Source organism: Prosopis cineraria, unplaced genomic scaffold (assembly GCF_029017545.1).
Source record: "Prosopis cineraria cultivar Desert tree isolate PC_DT_omini unplaced genomic scaffold, ASM2901754v1 PC4, whole genome shotgun sequence".
NCBI classification, from domain to species: domain Eukaryota; kingdom Viridiplantae; phylum Streptophyta; class Magnoliopsida; order Fabales; family Fabaceae; genus Prosopis; species Prosopis cineraria.
Genome location: NW_026555335.1, coordinates 2818439 through 2838171, shown reverse-complemented (window position 1 = coordinate 2838171; position 19733 = coordinate 2818439). Strand labels below are relative to the sequence as shown.

Here is a 19733-nt window from a genome sequence, read left to right as displayed (position 1 = left end):
AGTTTTTCATTTCATTTTTCTTTTATTGGGTTTTTGTGTACCTTCTTGAAGATTATATTTCTATTTTTTTCTAGTATATTCATTCATCCTCTTTCATTTTGAGATCATTATCTTGTTGTTTTGTGTTGTCATCATTTTTGTTGGTATTCAATCATTATATGCTCATGCTTGTAATTGATATAAAAACCTTTTGAATAAGGTTTAGTGGCTGAATAAAAATATGATAATGTAGAATTTTTAGCTGAGTGCAGTAAAATCCTAATAGCAAGTTGTAAGGTTGCCCTTATTTAAACCCAATTAATCATTAAATCTAAGGTAATCAAGGGTCAAAACCCAATAAGAATTATCAAGATTTCACAATTTAGAATGAATTTGTACACTTTACTCAAATTAAAGTTTAAAATATTTGCAGAAGCATGAGAATTAAAAAAGAATCAAAACATTTGCATATAACATCAAAACAGTGAAACATTGTAGGAAACAGCACGTGCATCGCAGTGTGTTGCTTTTGTGCCATGCATTGCGGCACATTGCACGAGTTTGACAGCATTTTGCTATCAATTTGACAGTACAGGGCATGAAATTTCAACGCATTCCAAATCTCCATTTGACGTCTAATTGAGGTGATATATGTGTTTATAGAGAGTTTTCTTTTAATTTTAGCTAATGGCATAAGTTTTGTAATCAAATTATTTTTTCTATCTAAAGTTAGACACTTGTTACAAATTTCACTCCTTTTTTCACAAACACATACAACTAAGGTGTCCAAACTCCCACACATGTACCAAAAGCTTACACTAACCCTTTAGACCACATTCAATAGACCATTTAAAACTTGTGCAATACACACAACCATTTGAATACACATATATCATAAATTCAATTCTTAGCCCCTCAATTCACAAAAACATAAAGGGGAGATAATTTTGCATTAAATCGTCTATATTCATCCAAACAACTAAAAATGTACTCTACCCTACTTGCACTGGTATTTTGGCTCTATACAACCTTTACAACCATATTACCACTAGTTCAGGGCACAAAATACACATAATTTTCACAACGATAATGCAAGTAGTCAAAAATAATGGAATAAATTTCTAGTTGGCAAATTAACTATCACAATACACATAAAGATAAAAACTAGAGGCCTACTAGGAGGATTTACTCAGAATCCTATGCCTCAAGTCATTTTTCTTGATCTTAATCCTATGAACTAGGCCCTAAAAATATTAAAAAATAAAAGGTGAGTACAATCACTTAGTAACCAAAGTCGACCTAATTTATACAATTGCATATCAATTAAAAATAGATATAAATGGCAATAAATCCAAATTTTATACATAACGCACATATATCCTCAGCCACAACAATAACAACCATACGACCGGGCAAGCAATCATTGAACATATCATAGTGATTCATATCTAGGGGTCACAAAAATAATAACTATACACCCTTAAAATGTCAGACCACAATAATAACAACCATATGGATGGAACTACAAAGGCATGATCAATGCCAACCTTCCTTTTGTTATCTATGACATGAAATTGGTGGCTATTAGCAGTTACGTCTGTAACTTGGACTAACCCAGCCTTATACCTATAAGGAGCTATCATGCTAGAATTAACTCACTTGTGTACCACGATTTCACCGAATACTAACAATCATGGGATGTTGTATCTTTAATCTAGCCTTCTCATGAAGATTTGACAAAGATGACTGTTGAAATTTTAGCAACTATAATGACGTTCCTTTATTAATTTCTCAATTTCTAGATAATCTCTTAAGAGATTCAATGAAAGTGGTTGCAGCATTGTATGTAATAGATTTGACAAAGATAGTGTTGTATGTGATGGTAGACACAACATATGGTAATTGTTTTGTTTTAGATAAACATCTTATACCTAAATGTCATATGGCATGAATGACCTACTTATGATGACTACTAATTTTCATTTCAAGCACAATGCTTTAGACTCACTGAATCATAAGATTTTGTCTGAAGAAGAGAAAAAATAAGTTCAAGTCAAGAAACTCTTACAAATTCAACTCATGCATATCATAAATCAAGTGAACCATAAAGAAATACTAATAAAAGAATTCCCCTAAAAAATTGAATGGAATTATGATTATACTTTAAAGTGTACTTATTACCATCCTCCTTATTTGTTTTTTTTTTTGTAAGGTAAGATGTAGTTTAACATAGACATGATGTTATTCTTAACCCCCTATAATATATTTAATATGGGATGCCTTATGATCTTTGTTTATCATTTTAATTATACTTAATAGAAAGATAAACCAAACCAAACCAAATGGAATTAGCGTATGTTTGGATAACAGAGAAACGCGCGTTTTCAGTCTAGAATTGATTTTTTGAACAAAATCACCCAAACAGCACAAAAACGCAGAAATCGATTAAAAAGATAAAACGCGCGTTTTTTCATAATCTCCTCTCACCAGCTTTCCACCAAAAGTTTGTCAAAAATGTTGGGGAAAATTACAAAGAAAGGCCCAAGAAAAAATTACAAAGAAAGCACAAAATTTAATAAAAATAAAGTTAAACTCTCTTCTTTTTCCTTTTTTTTCTTAATAAAATTTAAACTTTGTATATTTAAAAAATTAATATTTGATGTTTAAAAATTAAATTATATAGTAATTTATATAGTTAAAATTAATTCTGATTAAATTATCCAAACATCTGCAATTATGTTAAAATCAATTTTAGAAAAACAGTATCCAAACAGATTATGTTATAACATAATCAATTATGATTAAAATCTATCACTTAATCAATTATTTTTATAATCTATTATACCCAACTGAAATCCAAACGGACCCTTAATGTTCTTTCATTAAAAGTATTATTGTTCATTCTTGCTCTTCACATTTACTTATTTTTTTGGGACAATTCAGTTGTTTTCTATGTTACATTATTTAATCTATATCTTTTACTGCAATATCCTCCTTCTCACAACCATAATTAACTCTAAAAGTCCCTACTTAAGGGAGTAATTCAAGGTAAAAGACATATTTACCAAGTTTGCAAGTAGGTCGGAAAGATGGGATTCCAATTTTTAAAAACTAAAACCATTTCAAAAGGTTTTATAATTGCCAAATCAGAGTTATTAGTTATGCAGAAGCAAGTGACCACTTTAAGAGTTAATGCATTTGATTAGAAGTCATAAAACCATGAAATTATGTCGTATTCAAGGGCATATGCCATGGCTCATTGAACAAGCGCTGCGGCTTGTTCGCCTCTATGCCATGTGCCACGGCTCGTTACATCATGCCCCACGACAACAAGTCACAGTGCCTTGCACTTTTCATCTACTGTCAAAATGATAGCTTTTGGGATAACTTTTGACGCCTCCTAATCCTCTGTCTGACATCCAATCAATGCGAACTAAATGTCTACGAGAAGATTTTTCGAGCTCTAACTAATGGCTTAGGTTTCATAACCCAATTATGACTCAACTAAAATTTGAACACTCTTTTTAAAACTTACACTTTTACATTACTTTTTCATAAACTAAGTGTCCAAAACCCATTCCACAAGCCAAAAGCCATAGACACATCTCAAATCACATACAAAAGGCTTAAACTAACCTATGCAATACACCACAACACATAGGATACTAGAAAATAGCATTTTTAGTGCTCAACCTTAAATTTCCAAAAATAGAAAGGGGAGCTAAAATTTTTCATTTCATCAAATAATCCATAAACTACTCAAGTTATACCCAACTCTTACTTGTACTAGTATTTTGGCCCTGCTAACAATGCCATATATCACAAACACACCCCTTAGGGCCCAAAATACTCTTAAAACTCAAAAAATACATAATGCAAATGAGACGCAAAATGAATTATTCCTAGTTCGCAATTTCAATCATCATATACATATAAATACTTAAAATAAAGAGGCCTACTAATAGGATCGTAGTCCTAAGCCTCTGGCTGTTTTTCTCTGTCCAATCCTCTTGAGTTATTCCCTGTAATATTGAAGATAGTGGGGTGAGTACAACCACTCAATAACCACAATTCATCTAACTTATATTAATGTATGTCAATTAATTTAAATGCAAGTGGTAAATTCAATAATTCCAAAACATGGACATGTTCAAAAGTGTAATTCAACCTTTAGTTCTCAATCAAGTATACACAACAGAATAATTAACATCAATTCATCATTTATGTTTTTAAGAGTATACATCCATATTTTTATTCACAATAATGCGTACTCATAAGACATTAATCAATCAAGGCTATGTCATAAAGAACAAGGCTTCCACACACTTTGTTTCCCTAGGGTCACATTATAAAAATCAAGTGCCCTTTTTTCTATATGCATGATCATATCTTCCTTATATTCTCCTTATTTCTTTAACACGAAACCGTGGATTATAACATATTAAGATGGTCTACAATTTAAGATTTCCCTAGCCTAAACACATGTATGGGGTTACCCGGCCAAGGTTTTCTCAACTCACTTATAGATCACAGTTTCTCCCATTTTTTCACACTATAGGTGTCATACTCCCTAAACTAGCATCCTCATTGAATTAGTGGATAGCTAATTAGGTTCACATTCCTCATTAAACCAATGAAACAGTCCCTCGTTGAATAAGTGGGATAATATATATAAAAACAATCTAGGTAAGCCATCAACTCGAATGGGAGTCTTACCACGTTAATTTAATTCTTTACTCTCTTCTTAAGTGAACTTTCGCCTCTCATGATCATGCAGTGCATAGATATACAATAGCTCATTACATGTAAGTATTCACTACTCAAACATGCTCAATCATCTCATTGTACTCACATTTAACACACATCATTGAACTCTATAATACATATGTCATTAAACTCCTCTAATATATAATTCGGTGTATCCTATTACAAATTCACCTCATTGAACTCTAAATAAAACAAATCATTGAACTTTATATTTTCATAATCATTGTATCTCGCACATTTACAATCATTAAACTCTGAAATTTCAAAATCATTGAACTTATATCATACACATTCATAGAACTCCCAAATACACTATTTTCATTAAACTTATCACGTTTTAAATTATTGAACTATATTAGTTAACCACCTTATAGTGGGTTTTTCAAAAAAAAAATCATGCCACATTTACATTTCAATCAATCTCACACAATTCAATTATTAAATATTAATCAATAAACTAAGTAACACATAAAAGCACAAGATAGAATTCCTTTAGTTACCTCAAATCTTTGAGAGGTCAAAGGTTTCACACCTTAAATACTCACTCCTAAAGCTTCTAAGAAGCTTAAATGGTGCTAAAATGATTATTCTACAATCAATCATAATGAAGTTCATCAATATCCAAATTTTAGATAGTTTCAACTATTAATTCAACTCTTCACTCTCAAGACTCATTCTCTACTCATATAAGAATACCCATCGGGTTTGTTAGCTTCCTCTAGCCTTCATTAACATCATTGATTCTTTAATAGCCATTAATGGAATCACATTATTCTCGACCAATATATTTATGGAAATTTTGCATATTAAATGCTTCTTAACCACCAATCATCATAACTCCATAAATATCAAGTTTTATTAGGTCAATCTACTCCCATTAACTCTATTTAAGTCAATGGATTCAGACCTATATCTTATATGGACTAAAAATCATCATTATCAATCAAATCCTAACTTTTAACATCAAGAAAATGGAAGAAGATAGGAAGATTTAGGTGTAGCAAGCTTACCTTTTGTATTTATGGGCTTTAGAACCACTTCAAATCTTCAAATCCTCAAAACCCTAGAAGATCATTTTCATTGCTCTCTCGTAGCTCTTAATTTTTATCTCTTCTGCTTCATTTTGTGACTGTATTTCAGCAAAAAAGTGACCATACATCTTGGTGGACGCACAATGTGTCGTGGTGCATGGCACAAAGAGTATCCTCCCAAGCGTATTATCACACATACGTAGCGGCATCCTAATCTACAAGCCGCAGCTTATGGCATAAATCCTTGCCCTTGAATTTTTCTTCCTCTCTCCATTCCTAGGTGACCCAACTTTCTTCGAATCTATGTTTAGGGCTAGAAATGAAACTAAACACACCTGTTAGACCTCTCTAGCCACACATCTCACTATTAAACTCAATTTAACCTAATTCGAGCTTAATTAATATAGTTTAAAATTAAAGATGTTACATTTATAGGTTAACATGGCTTGCTATATAATGTATAATGCTTAAAAAAGAGAAAACTTATTGTGAGTGTTCCTTTATTTGTTTTTTATATAGGATAGGATGTAGCTTAACACGAGCATAATGTTGTTCTTACCATCCATGATATTTTTTTTATTTGAGATGCCTTATAATCTTTGTTTATCATTTGGTTTGTACTTGAAAAATGATATAGCTAAACTGACAAAATAATTATTGTTTCTTTCATATTTTTATTGTTCATAGTCTCCTTAAACATTTATTTGTTTTCCATTGAAAATTCAGTTGCCATTCATGTAAAGTTATTGAATCCTCACTTGTTAGTGTGACAATTATATGTAATATCTTGTGGATTACATGCAAGTTCAATACACAAAGAGCATGCCATTGTTAGTACCCTTATAATTACATGAAAACGACAACTAATTACATATAAATCAATATAAAAAAATTCACAAGTATGTTTGCGGAATAATTTACATGTAATCTTTGGGGAATTACATGAAAATCAAACACACAAAGAGCATGCACCTATTAGTGCCCCAGAATTACATGGAAATGACTACAGGTTCAATGTAAATTAATATATGAAGAAACTCACAAGCATGACTGAGGAATGATTTACATGTAAACACATAAAACGTATGCCCTTACCAGTATCCTAGAATTACATGAAAATGACTGCAGACTATATGTAAATCAATATATGAAGAAACTTACAAGCATTATTGAGAAATGATTTACCTGCAATCTTTAATGGATTACATATAAATCCAACACACAAAGAGCATATCTATGTCAACATCACAGAATTACATGAAAATGATTACGAATCACATGTAAATCTCATTGCTATAACACAAGCCATAACACGTGTACCCTAAATCAGAAGCCTTACACCCTAAGCATCTCTCTTACACTCAAGTCAAAACCCTTACATCCAAGCCAAAAATCTTGCACTTTAAGTCATAACACGTACACCCTAAGAATGTACCTCAAGCTAGCAACATTGCGCCTAAGTTATAACCCTTACATCTCAAACCAAAAGCCTTGCACCTAAGCAAAGCCCTTGCACCGAAGCCATACCCTTTGCACCCTATATCATAACCCTTGCACCTCAAGCCAGAAGCTTTACAACCTGGAACCCTTGCACACAAGCTAAACCCCTTACACCCTAAGCCATAACCCTTGCACCCAAGTTAGAACCCTTGCACTCTAAGTTAGAACCTTTGTACCCTAAGTCAAAATTTTTGCACCCTCTAGTTATTGAGTTTATATGTAATCTTTGATGATTACATGTAATCAAGGGGTGTTGATTTTTTCTAATGATACTTTATGGCGACCCTTCACCTGCTAACCGACAGATGTCACATGTTGAAGGAGGGGTCGGATCTCCGATGGCCATATTTTGTGCATTTTTTTAAAAAAAAAATTGATTAACATAGAGGAGCATTTTGGTCATTTGTTCAAATTATTTAATGAATAAAATATTAACCTTAGTCTTTTAAGTACATTTGGTCCTTGGGATTAATTTTGCTTCTAACCAGGTCCTGTCCTTTTGAGCAATTTTCCCCATTAATTAATTTAAACTTATAAAAAAATTAAGTATATTTTTATTTAAATATTTTTACATTATAAAACTCAGGTGCAATCTATAACAGAATTCAAAGTGCGAAAAGGAATCAATTCATATAGGCTTACTAATGAATTCAAACTTATGAAAAAAAAAATAAGTATATTTTTATTTAAATCTTTTTGCATTATAAAACTCGTGCAATCTATGGCAAATAATTCAAGCTGAAGACGTATTGGTTCGTTTAGGAGTACGAAAAATTAAGTATTTTTTATTTTATACTATTAAACTCATGCCCACTCTAGAACAAAGGATATAACGTGAAGAGAAATTGATTCGTTTGGGCTTGCAAAAAAAAATCAAGTATATTACAAATTTCAGAATAAAATATTTGTTTAATTTTGTTAATATGTATGAGTAACAAATTTTAAAATTAAACAATTTATTATCTATATTTTGATATGCACCGTATGAGAGTTTTTTTGCCCCCTAATAAAACAAAGTTGAATTGAGTAGAATCACTCTCTTGGACCATTATATATTTTTGCAGTCAGTCCTCCAAATATCAGTATAATTATATTATATTTTTGACATACCCTGATGATGTTAATGGGTCATGTGTAATTGCTCTTCAACTTAGCGTGCAAACCAACAGTTTTTCAAAGTCTCGGAGCATATCCGACGAGGAATAACCTTTCGAGAGATACAATTCTCCCTTAAATGACCTTTCTTTTGGATTCCACTTAAATCACCTTTCCATGCCACAGATTGGAAGACTAGCACTCTTGGAAGCTGGAAGTTGGAACCATGTAATTGGAGAGATATTACAAATTAGAATCACTACAATATGATAAACTTGACAGCTTAAGATGAACATCTACAAAATTTCATTCTCATGGGTGGTACTTTTCCAAGAGAACCGTTGATAGAAAAAGGAAGCGTATAGCTGCACAGCTTAAGAGCAAGAAACTACTGTACAGATATCATGAACCCTAGAAGGTTATATTGGAGAAAAAGGGGTTACATTTCATTGTCAATTATGACCTCAGCTGCAGCACCCATGGTTCGCAAGCCACCAGCACTCAATAAAGCAAGGGCCAGCTTCTCCTCGTTCAACTGCCTCAAGCCATTGCTCAATCTCTTCAACACATCTACATCTACTTCCAGAACCCAATTTGGTGTGCAACCTACCATAAGGCTCACAAACCCTGATACATAAGCCCGCCAAGTCGCTGAATCACAGCCGAGTGATATCTTACCATCAAGTGCACTGGCTAGAAACTCCATATGGATGCCCAGAACATTCGGACGTCTCTTTGATGCCGATGATGAAGAGTCAACTCCCCAAGCAAAAGCTCCACAAAGAACTGCAAAATATGCGAGTGCATATCCGCCAAGCATTGCAACCATTCCATCTGACTTTTCTTCCTGGTCAGATCTGTGAACAGCTATAAACCATGAAGGCAATGTTTCTTTTATTAATAATTGAACCAGCATCAAACCCCCAGATAACCAAACTAAAGAGGCCCCAAGTGCAGCGGCAAGTTTCATGCGAGTCATTGCTGCAGAGAGAGAAACCCGTCCATATCTAGTGCCATCTTTGGCTGCTTTTAACTTTTCCAACCGCTCCTTTGGGAGCTCACCAGAAACAATTTCTCTCACAGAGTGTATCAAGATGGAAACAATCTCTTCTGTCAAGAAGACAACATCTCTCAATGATCGATAAACACGTAGATAGAGAATTCCTGGAGCAACAGGGCATAGCCCTCCACATAAATGAGATTTAAATCCATGACCAAGAAGGGCTCCAACACCACCATTGCATGAGAGAGGAGAGCTATTCATGCCAAGGGTCGCTGTGAAGCAGCTTTTAAGAAGTTGAACTACTGCATCACTGTTGTGTAGGAAGACAGTTCGAGATGCTGAGAAAACAAGAAAGTCACTCCAACGCTTTGCCTTTTGGGTCCACAGGGAAGCCACAATTGGCATGCAAGGCCATGGACAACCTGCAGCGAGGGACTCCAATGCTGGGCCAGCCAAATTAAGAAAACGTTCTGATGCTTTGTCAATTTTATAGGTTATCGTAAGGCTTACAAAGGCAGCCAAGGGTAGTGGAAGTGTGGCACGAGAGCTTCCCCCTGTGGAAATGAATCGAACGATGACCTCTTGCTCCTAACACTTGAGTAATAATTACATAATAACGATGGAAGATAAAAATGAGGTGTAGAAAGACAGGCAAAACATCAATTGGATCCTTATACTTAATTAAAACCGTGTAAAAGATGAACTTAATTAACACAAGTTGCAATATTGACACACGAGATGAACTTACCTTGTATTCAGAATTTCACAAAAGCAGCCAAACACAAAAACGAGCAGGAAAAAAAAAAACCTGGAGCAAGGCTTGGTACATCAACACCAGTTGCAGCCAAAATTTTCTTGATCTGTTCCTCCACATTCAACAGATTTGCAGCGGGACTTGGCCAATCTGTTCCATTCATAAATGCAGGCTTCCAAACACCCCGAGTTACTTCTGCAGAGAAGTAACTCACTATGGTTGCCAAAGATGCAGGGAGAAAATCAGCTAAATCTTTAAGCCCTGATACAGAGAAAAGCATTCAGGCATTATAATGTCAACCTCGTCTATAAAAAGACATGAATATGGAATTTAATTATTGCCATAAATGCAGAGCCCAAATACATCAAGGAGAATTATAAAAGGTTAAGCTAATGAATGAGCTAAATTTTCAAGGTTTGCCAACACCTTAGAAAACGGGACTTTAGTTATTTGGAATGTTTGCATAGATTTACAACTAACCTGATCTTAAAATAAGGTAGTACCCATACCTGTTGCCAACTCACGAGGAGATAGCCTTCCATGAGCACAGGCTGTGAGAGCAGCATCAACAACAAAGGGAATGGCTTCCAGAATATCCCAAGCGGGCAATTTTGGCCTTGTTGAGGTGTCCTCGTTTCCAGGTCCAGAAGAGCTACTGCTTCCAGATGTAACAGAAGTCTGGCTTCCTTTATTGATCTTTCTAAACATCATATTAAGAATCCCCTCAACAATTTGATGAAAAGGTGTTCCATGAACAAGACCAGAGAGTGTTGAGGCTATACATGCTTGATGCTGCCGGTACCAGACTTTTAATTTTGGAAAGGAGTCAACAAATATGGAATTTGGGGAAGATAAAGTAGCAATTGTTGAGAGTCTCCTCCGGTTTCGATCTTTGTGAATGTTAACAGCAGACATCAAGTGGGAGTTTCGCACTAATAAGAGGTATTCAGGAGTTAGCTGAGAACCAACAGTGGGTACATCTCCAATTCCATGTTCAAGAGGGGGGCGGTTGAATTTCCAGAGCCTTAAAAGCAGAATGAAAGCATTGGAAAACACAGCATGGGCAGATATTTCTTCCCCAGATGATAGTGTCCATGAGACATTGGGCACACATGATCCAAAAACTTCACAGATTGGCATCAACGAACAAGCAAGCTGTGGAACCTGATGGAAGATTTCCAAAATGCATTTAATCAAAATAAGATAAAGTCCTCACTACATGAGTCCAGCCTCTTCCCGGGATAAAAGAAAGCAAAAAGGATGAAAACAAATTATGCTTTTTCGAAAATGATCAAAAGGATATAGCTTTATTCAGTTTCTTGCACCTAATTTACCAGGTTAAAGTTAATTTCTTCAATTAAGGTTTACCTCTTAACTATGCACTGGCAATGCTACAAGACACAATAAAGCTTTACAAATTAGCCTGAGAGATTTAAAAAACTATTGAGTATTGAATGTATTTGTTGGGTCTTGTCATTCCTGTTTTCTCTTTCAACCTACGTTTATAATGCATATGAACTCAGATGATTTCCTAGTCCCCAAACCTGCAAATTGCCTAGCCAGTTCCATACACTTTTTCAATACCTCTAATCTACCTAAGGTATTAAAAGCAATGTCTACTTAAAGAGCATCACTTGCATTGGTAAAATTCCAAATTCTGGATAAAATAAGTTTAAATCCACACCTTTATTTTTGGAAAAAATTACAATATTATTTCATGCTAACTTTTGAAATAAAACTTACCAAGCCATGGAGCGAAAATGTTTGAACACAATCAACTGATGCAATTCCAACAATGAGTACATTAAGAAATGGAGCATAATTAATCAAATGGTTGTTGCCCTCGGTGCTGTCTGCAGGAACTGGTGGAGATAATAACCTAATAATGAGATGAACAGTGTGCTCCTGCATAAAAGAGTTTACAGAGAATGCTTCAGGCTACTGAACAAGGTACCAGAGGTTAGAGTTTCTGTAGGCCACATTTTCCAACTCCATTACCTGTATATTCCATCCCTTAAGTAGGGATGCCCCACAAAGAATGGTGGCCGCAGATATCTTCTCATCCTCTGATCCTTTGGTAGCAATCTCAAAAATTTTCTCCAGTTCTGCTAAGCTTCCATCAAATCCAGGAGCGTAAATTCAGTAGCTTTATCTTTGGGTAAATTTACAAAAAAGAGCATCTGATATACCTGACTTCTGGAAAGAAAAAGAACAACTGAAGACCAGGCCTTTAAATTTTCAAAGTTAAAAGCTACCCACTATTGCCACCATAAATCTTATGTGTCAGCTGTAACGGGCATGAGTATAATCTTGGAACTCAGTAAATGAACTAAGAACATTCTTGCTATATTATTACAACGCATAGAAGCTCCCAAAACGGACAATGTTATGAAGACCATAAGTTCTAACTAGAGGCCTCCGTACAGAGGAGCAAATGCTTTACAGTATTGCCAAGGTTGACATTACAAGCACTTCTCAGAGATGCACTGCTGAAACCAAAATATCAACGAATTAACTAAATAAAGAGAGACATACCTTGAAGCAGGACTTGAAGCCAGAGCATTTATCATAGCTGGAGTAAGTGCTGCTCCCTTCATAAATGATGACCAGCCAGGTGCTTGAGTTGGCAGACACTGAGGTAATCGATTGATACGTCCACTCACATAACCTGGCCACAAATATGCAGATGTGTCGAGCAAATTCCGGGCAATAAATGCCTCAACCATCAGATGCCGCATGTTTCCAGCTGAAAAATAAGATCCCAAGTCATTTAACCTTTTAATCCCAATTAAAAAATTGCACACATTTGACACATGAAGGGAAGCATGCATGTTCCTTGTAAAGTAAATAACCAAATATTAAATGGAGAACAAATGATCCTAGGAAAAGTAAATACTAAAAAAAATTGAGGAATTCATACTAATATACAAAGGCTCCAGGTCCTACAACACAGTACAGCCCCTTCTCTCTTTTTTCACCTAACATCGTCTTCAGCCACAGATGTGTATTCTCACTAGGGTCTATGCTATGGTCTTCAAAGGATGACATTTTTAACCTTTGTAGTATTCAAGGAGGCTTCTTTGCCTTCACTACATTTAAGTTTCCACAGGTTCAAATGTTGTACAGGATGACAACCTTTCGTGACACAGAACCTCATTGATCCTGATGGGCTTCAAACAAAATCAGAAACGCAAGCAAAGTGCAGCAATAGGACAGTATATTCAGGGCACTACATAAAGTCAAGTGCAAATCAACAACTTCCTGTCTCTGGTATTCCCAATATTTATAAACAGTGTAACTTCCAAAGATCACATGATGTTCAGATTAGCTTAAATTAAAGATTACATTTTCATAGACCCTCAGCTACATTATAATACTCCTATTTGGTTGATGGAATTCATCTCAAAATGTAAAGATGTACGTGTGCGTTTGTATTAAAAGAAAACCACAAATGGCAGACAATTGCCTCAAGGACAAAGCTAAAACTAATAAATATTGTTATCGTTGTTGAAAATGTATACATATCTTCTGGTTTACACTGAAAGCATAAGTCACTCACAACAGTCAATTGGCATCTCCTGCATGCTAAGGGATTCAAAGTATGCACTTCCTATTGTGATACCAGAAACAAATAGCATTGCTTTGGCCGCAGCCTGATTCGTGGCAGCAACAATAGACTGAGGTGGAACAAGCAAGCTCTGATAATCACCCAATACTTGTAGACTCGATTCTAATTCACTGCGACACTTTCCTGGAACACTCTTCTCCTTCAATTGATCTATTGCACCATTGTCTGATTCATGAATTGGCGTCATTTCCTCTTCTTCAATAAAATCAGCAACAACAAGAGGAATGATACATAAGAGCATGCATAAGCGCGTATCAATACGAGGCATAGGGCCTTCAATAGGATCTCTTTCCTAGAAACACAGAAATTTTAAATCAAAAGGAGTATACAAGTGATGCAATCTTAACAAAGAAGCATATGGTAATCAAGAATAGATATCTCCTTTTTCCTTACTAGGTTAATTCATTGACCTTATCAAATTAGTTGTATCAGTGACCAACTGGGACTCTGGGACTAATGAGCAGATCCATATATCAATCAACAAGGAAAAAGATCAGACCAATCAACCTCATCCCAGAAGTATCTTTGTCATAGAAAAATGAACAAACATGGAATTTGGCTGGAAAAATTATAATCAGAGTTAATCTGATCCTATGAACTGAGAACCTTCAAACATAAAATGAATTTTAATAGTATATGATGCACAAGAAAAGCATAACCTAAAACTTTACAGAAAAATAAAGTAATTAGTAGAGGAAGAGCTCCAACCCTTTGAACAAGACGAAGAGCTGCCAACCAGAGACCCAAAAAAGTATCATGCCAAGAGGTACCATTTATTGCTCTTAGGGTTTTTATCAAGCCTGAAAGAAAAAACACAAACCTATAGTTAAAGAGATAATATCAAGCACTTACACCAGACTTCAAGAACTAATTTAAGTCTTACCGCTAATTATTTCAATAGCACTCGTTGTACTAACTTGATAGCCATCCATGGCATCTTCCAGTACCAGATCAAGAGGAATCCAGAGAGCAGAATGACTGGCACCATGGCAGTGCGATGCAGAAGAGGACAGATACTCAAAAGCCATAACTGCTTGGAACTTTTGCTGTGAGCTCATTTTGCGTTCTTCAGACAAAAGTACGCCAGTATCTGAGGTGAATTGGAGAATTACCTCAGGACTTATGTTGCTCGATTTCCTCAATGTGAAGGAATTAGCTCCCAGAAGTTGCAGCTGCTGGACAAAACTTCGCCAGTGTATAGGCCTGATAAAGTGAAAGAAAGTTGTGAAGCTAGGGATCATCAGTTCAAGAAATGCAACATAGGATTGGTACTAAATCATCATTCCACTGAAGCAATTACGGTAAATTACTCTCTCTCCACAGATACGTGGCTTAATTACATTGTGCTCCTCTCTATTATGAAAGTTTACACTGATGTCTCCTGAAAAGAATACAATAGAAAACCATTCTGACCATATACAGTCAAGGACATAGTTTTGTTAAGAACTACTTCCAATGTAATTTTTTTTGTGTTTAAATAATAAATTTAATTCTTTTCTTAACATCGTCATATTTATGACAGTGTTGTTGATTAAATAAATACATTTAGCACATATATCATTGTTAAAATTAAACATCACTAATTATTTTCTATTAAACAGTTAGACTTCAATAAAAAAATTATTTTGTGAATAAACTCTTTGTTTTTAATAATGAAATGTTTGAGTTTTACTTAAGTTTAAGAAATGATTTTCTTTAAAACCTTGAGGGTATTTTATATAAAATGGGTTAGATGCAGAGTATCTTTTGATTTCAAGAAAAGCAATGTGGATTTTCTTGACACAGGGGAGGGACATATAATTAAGCCAATTTTCAAGGGAGTGAGAGTAATTTACCCCAAAAGATAACTAAAAGAAGTGCAACGGAAGATCAGAAATTTTATGGCATGCCAAAAAAGTAGCAAATTTCATCATGAATACATCAGATATGATTCAATTCATTGCTAACACTGCGTTTAGGCAATAATATTTCAGAAGAAACACAATGAATGAGTGCAAGCACGTACATATTTTGGCGAACCAAGTAAAGAATCCTTGAAGATGTTTTATCCTGCAGAAATTGCCCAATTATATCAATAGCCATAAGAATATTTATGTTCTTCAGTTTCTCTTGATGCTCAGTCTTTTTATCATTGTAATTATCATGCCTATCCAGTTCCATTTCTTGATATAGATTTGCCCATCTGGATTTCTTTTCAGGAATAAGTTCTAGCAGCCCTTCATCATCCATTGATGCATCAAGCAACTGCCAGACAATGGAAAAAATAAATTCAACCACTATAATGCCAGGCTCACTATGTGTAAGGCCAAATGTCTGGGAAAGATGAAGGGCATGATCTATTGCCTTCATGACCCTGTCCAAAGCAGAAGCAAAAGACTTAGACAAAGAAAGAAACCACCTCACTCCAAAATCAACTATTAATATCACCAGTTTCAGCAACTGGTGCAACAAGAATGACACCAATTTAAGATGAACTTCACTTATACTTTAACTAGCATCTGAAATATATTCTCAAACAATCAAAATCTTCATGAAATCTTCACATAAAACGGAGCTAAGTCTATTTTGTAGTTAAACAAATTGATAGGAACTGTTGCTTCCAGCATCATCATAGAGAAAGGAGTTTTCTTTCCCCACAAAGGTAATCACTTCATCAATCTCTTCAACTCCTCTTATTTAATCATAGATGCAACCTGTTCAAGTTAACTGTCATTCAGCCATTTGATATACTCTTGAGTTTATATTATACCAGACCAGCAAGAACCATGGGGGATGAAAATAAAGTTTTGGATCACTAAGCCTTCAATTTAGCAGCAAAAAGGTTAATTGGTGACACAAACCTTGGTACATCTGAAATTATGATTACCAAACAGAAGCAACAGATTGTTAATCACTTTAGTGACAATGGAAAAAGGATTTGATGTGATGCAGAAATCACAAGCACAGGACAAATTTGAGCTATCAAGTTTTGATGGTGCAGAGCATATTGAATAGAGTGTCAGAAGAACAACATGATTGCAGTTCCAAAGACTTAAGAGCCTGCACACAACAAGAGTGAGTCCCATGCATTGAGCTTCAAGAAATGAGTCGCAAAATTCATGGCTTAAGAATAGTGAGGTTTATTCGATTTTTATATTATTATATATAGATGTATGGATTTAGATTTTGAACACACTAAGGATATAAAGTGAGGAAACCTATAAAATTTCTGATAGATAAAATCGAATCTTACTTTAGATAATTTGGCCCATTTATCTGAGATTTAAGCTCAAAAGCATGTCTTCTGAGAAGTTCCAAATATAGCCTATATGCCGCAGGTTGGAAATTCCTACAAGGAATAACCCTGAAAAAAAGAATAGAAGTATCAATATGGCCCATCAATGCCCAAAAGTGCAGCGCATCAAGGAACCCATAAATGCAGACGCCATTTCAATCTGATCAGATGATATTATAGTGAATACAAAAGGGAACAGAAGTAACTCCAATAAGAAAAGACTCGGCAAATTGATCACCGCTTAATCATCAAATAAAGAAGTAAATTTGGTAAGTGAAAATTGAATCACACACACCTCACAGAAAGCAGAGCAAGAACCAGCATAGGAGGCACGATCTTCAACATGAAGGCCTTCTCCAGAAACTTCCACATAATGGGAACATTGTTCTCCCAGCAAATGTACGATACTAGAACTCTGGCGAGCTCCAGCGAAGGCAGGGACTCTCCCGCTGAATTTAAATGTGAATGTATCTGTATAGCCCAGCCTAAAGGGTCACAACCCTTCCCCTGAGCTGCCTTGGTCATCTCTACGACATCGTCCCACGGACTGCCTCGGGAAGAAACCCCCATGGACGAGCCAAATCGTCGCCGGAGCTTCGTTGCGGAGTGACCAGCCGAAGGTGCAACGGGACTCAGAGATAGAGAGAGAGACGACTTGAATTAATTATGTTTCCTCGGAGGTTTATTTTTGTCATAACAGGATTTGTGTATAGATCAGAGAGGTCAAAACTGCCAATGGCAAGCTTGGGAATCAACTCTCTCTCTCTCTCTCTCTCTCCTGGATTTGTGCTTAGATCAGAGATGCGGATGAGAAGTGAGAACAACTAACCGCAAACCAGATACCGGGGGTAAAAGTCATAAAGATCCTCTTCCATGTTTTTTGAGGGACCATCGCTAGTCCTGAGGTTGCCTCATATCCATTTGAGAAGACTTAACAATAGCTAATCCATCACCAATGTTGTCGTATAGTTAGGTTTGAACTAAAGACTATAACACCATCCATGTTAATCACATCATCAAAGACCTACCCACGTTTGTAATATAAGAATAAGTAAAAATTTTACTCATCTTCATGTTAAAATTACATTTATCCCCTTTTTAAAACTGCAACTACTCCTTATAATTAATTACCCCATGCTCTCTTTAAAATTAACCAAACATTCATATTTAAAAAATTAATATTTATATTTAATTATTTAATTTCACACAAATTTTTATTTTTATTTTTTAATTTTGTAAAGTTTTTTTAGTCTCTTAATTCTAATACAATTAGTTTGATCAACAAAATTTTTTTATATTAAACTTTTAAATATTAACAAAACATTTTTAGATATCAATGTATTAAGTTAAATTTTTAAAATAGTAATGAATAGCACAAAAAATAATCAATTAAAACTGATAGTATTAGGATTCAAAATGGATTCTTATAATATATAAGTAGAGGATCAAATGTACACTTTATTCTATTTAAAATATAGCTTGTCTTTTATTTATTATAAAAAATAAATTTATGATGGAAATGAAATTAATTTATATTTTTAAACTTCTTATATAATTTATTTGTATATCTATTTAATTAATATTTAGAATTATATTTTTTTAAAAAGGTAAATATTTATATTTAGTATAAATATTGCTCCCACAGTCCCACTAATAAATTTTTTTGGGTTCGTTATTGTGCATAATGAGTAGATAATAGTGTATAAAAAAAATAATGAATAGTTAATAGTGAAGTATTTACTGAATTTTTTAATAGAAATGCTATTATCGAAGTATTTCTATAGAATCAGAGAACATAGTAACTTCAGTCTTCAGGGAGGGAAGTCAGAATCATAGTTATAAACAATGAGGGCTCGGTGAAAATTTTATTTAAAACCACATCTGTATATCTTTGTGTTATTTATATGCTAAAACTTAAAAGTTTGGTTGAAAATCATGAAGAATGCAAATTGTAAATCAAGAACAAGTTGAATTGAAAATAACGAACAACTAATCTGCAAATCGATAATGTTTAATAATAAGTTATTCAACAGATCTTTGTAACTAAGTTTTTATTATTTATAACTGGGAATTCAATTTTTGTAAATGAACTCACTGTTTTTACCTTTTAAAAATCATTATTAAAAAATATTTTATGGCACTTTTTAAAATTAATACAGGATATTATTGGTTCTTTAAGTATTTTTTTCAATGTTTGAGGTCTTCATGAACTCTTGTATGTGAAATTGCCGTCAGAGTAATTTGCAAATATTTTTATTAATATTTATTGAGTCTAATGATATGTTATAATTCTAGTGAGTTATTAAATTTAACTCACTTAAATTCTTTTATAAAAAAATATTTTAGTTTTTTTATGAGTAACTAATGAAGTTTTTAAAAAAAATATCCCTGATTAATTTTTAAAATTAAAAAATTATTAAAATATTTTATGATTTTTAAAAAGAGATTATATACTTTGGTGATAAGAGGGAAAAAAGAAGCAGGTGACTACTGATTAGTGGAGGACAGGCTGCAGTCATTGTTATCATATGCCATTTTCCGGGAATAAACGTGCGCAGTGACCACAAGTCCACAAATGGAAGCGGTCCAATGAGATTTCAATATAACTACTGTTATACCCTTTGGTACTGCTCATATTTACGAACTACTCAGACCTGATTCTCATTTCTCCCTCCCTGTAGCTCAGGGCCAGTATTGCCATT

The 19733-nt window shown here is 34.2% G+C and overlaps 1 protein-coding gene across 3 annotated transcripts; it reads right to left on the bottom strand.

Annotated features, from left to right (window-relative positions):
* Nucleotides 1–8574: 8574 nt before the first annotated feature.
* LOC129308270 (mediator of RNA polymerase II transcription subunit 33A-like) lies at nucleotides 8575–17937 on the bottom strand. Of its 3 annotated transcripts, none has more exons than XM_054949335.1 (13): nucleotides 17327–17937; nucleotides 16990–17100; nucleotides 16598–16796; nucleotides 15763–16001; nucleotides 14641–14960; nucleotides 14466–14557; nucleotides 13689–14049; nucleotides 12665–12875; nucleotides 12128–12242; nucleotides 11873–12034; nucleotides 10639–11293; nucleotides 10184–10390; nucleotides 8575–9929 (listed from the first exon to the last, which is right to left on the bottom strand). In XM_054949335.1, exons 1-13 carry the CDS (start codon nucleotides 17599–17601, stop codon nucleotides 8812–8814), a joined length of 4065 nt encoding a protein of 1354 aa, XP_054805310.1. In that variant the 5' UTR covers nucleotides 17602–17937; the 3' UTR covers nucleotides 8575–8811. The 3 variants fall into 3 exon arrangements, with proteins under 3 accessions (XP_054805310.1, XP_054805312.1, XP_054805311.1); XM_054949337.1 differs by having other exon boundaries at nucleotides 15763–15806; nucleotides 17327–17936; XM_054949336.1 differs by lacking the exon at nucleotides 16598–16796 and having other exon boundaries at nucleotides 15763–16110; nucleotides 17327–17935.
* Nucleotides 17938–19733: the final 1796 nt, after the last annotated feature.

What these genes read in the sequence shown, in the direction of transcription:
- LOC129308270 (XM_054949335.1), bottom strand. Translation starts at nt 17,601, where the DNA reads ATGGGGGTTTCTTCCCGAGGCAGTCCGTGGGACGATGTCGTAGAGATG. An exon ending in CTCTTCGTCTTGTTCAAAGG is followed by an intron (nt 14,050 to 14,465) that starts GTTGGAGCTCTT and finishes CTGTGTTTCTAG; the next exon opens with GAAAGAGATCCTATTGAAGG. An exon ending in GCTTCAAGTCCTGCTTCAAG is followed by an intron (nt 12,243 to 12,664) that starts GTATGTCTCTCT and finishes ATTTGATGGAAG; the next exon opens with CTTAGCAGAACTGGAGAAAA.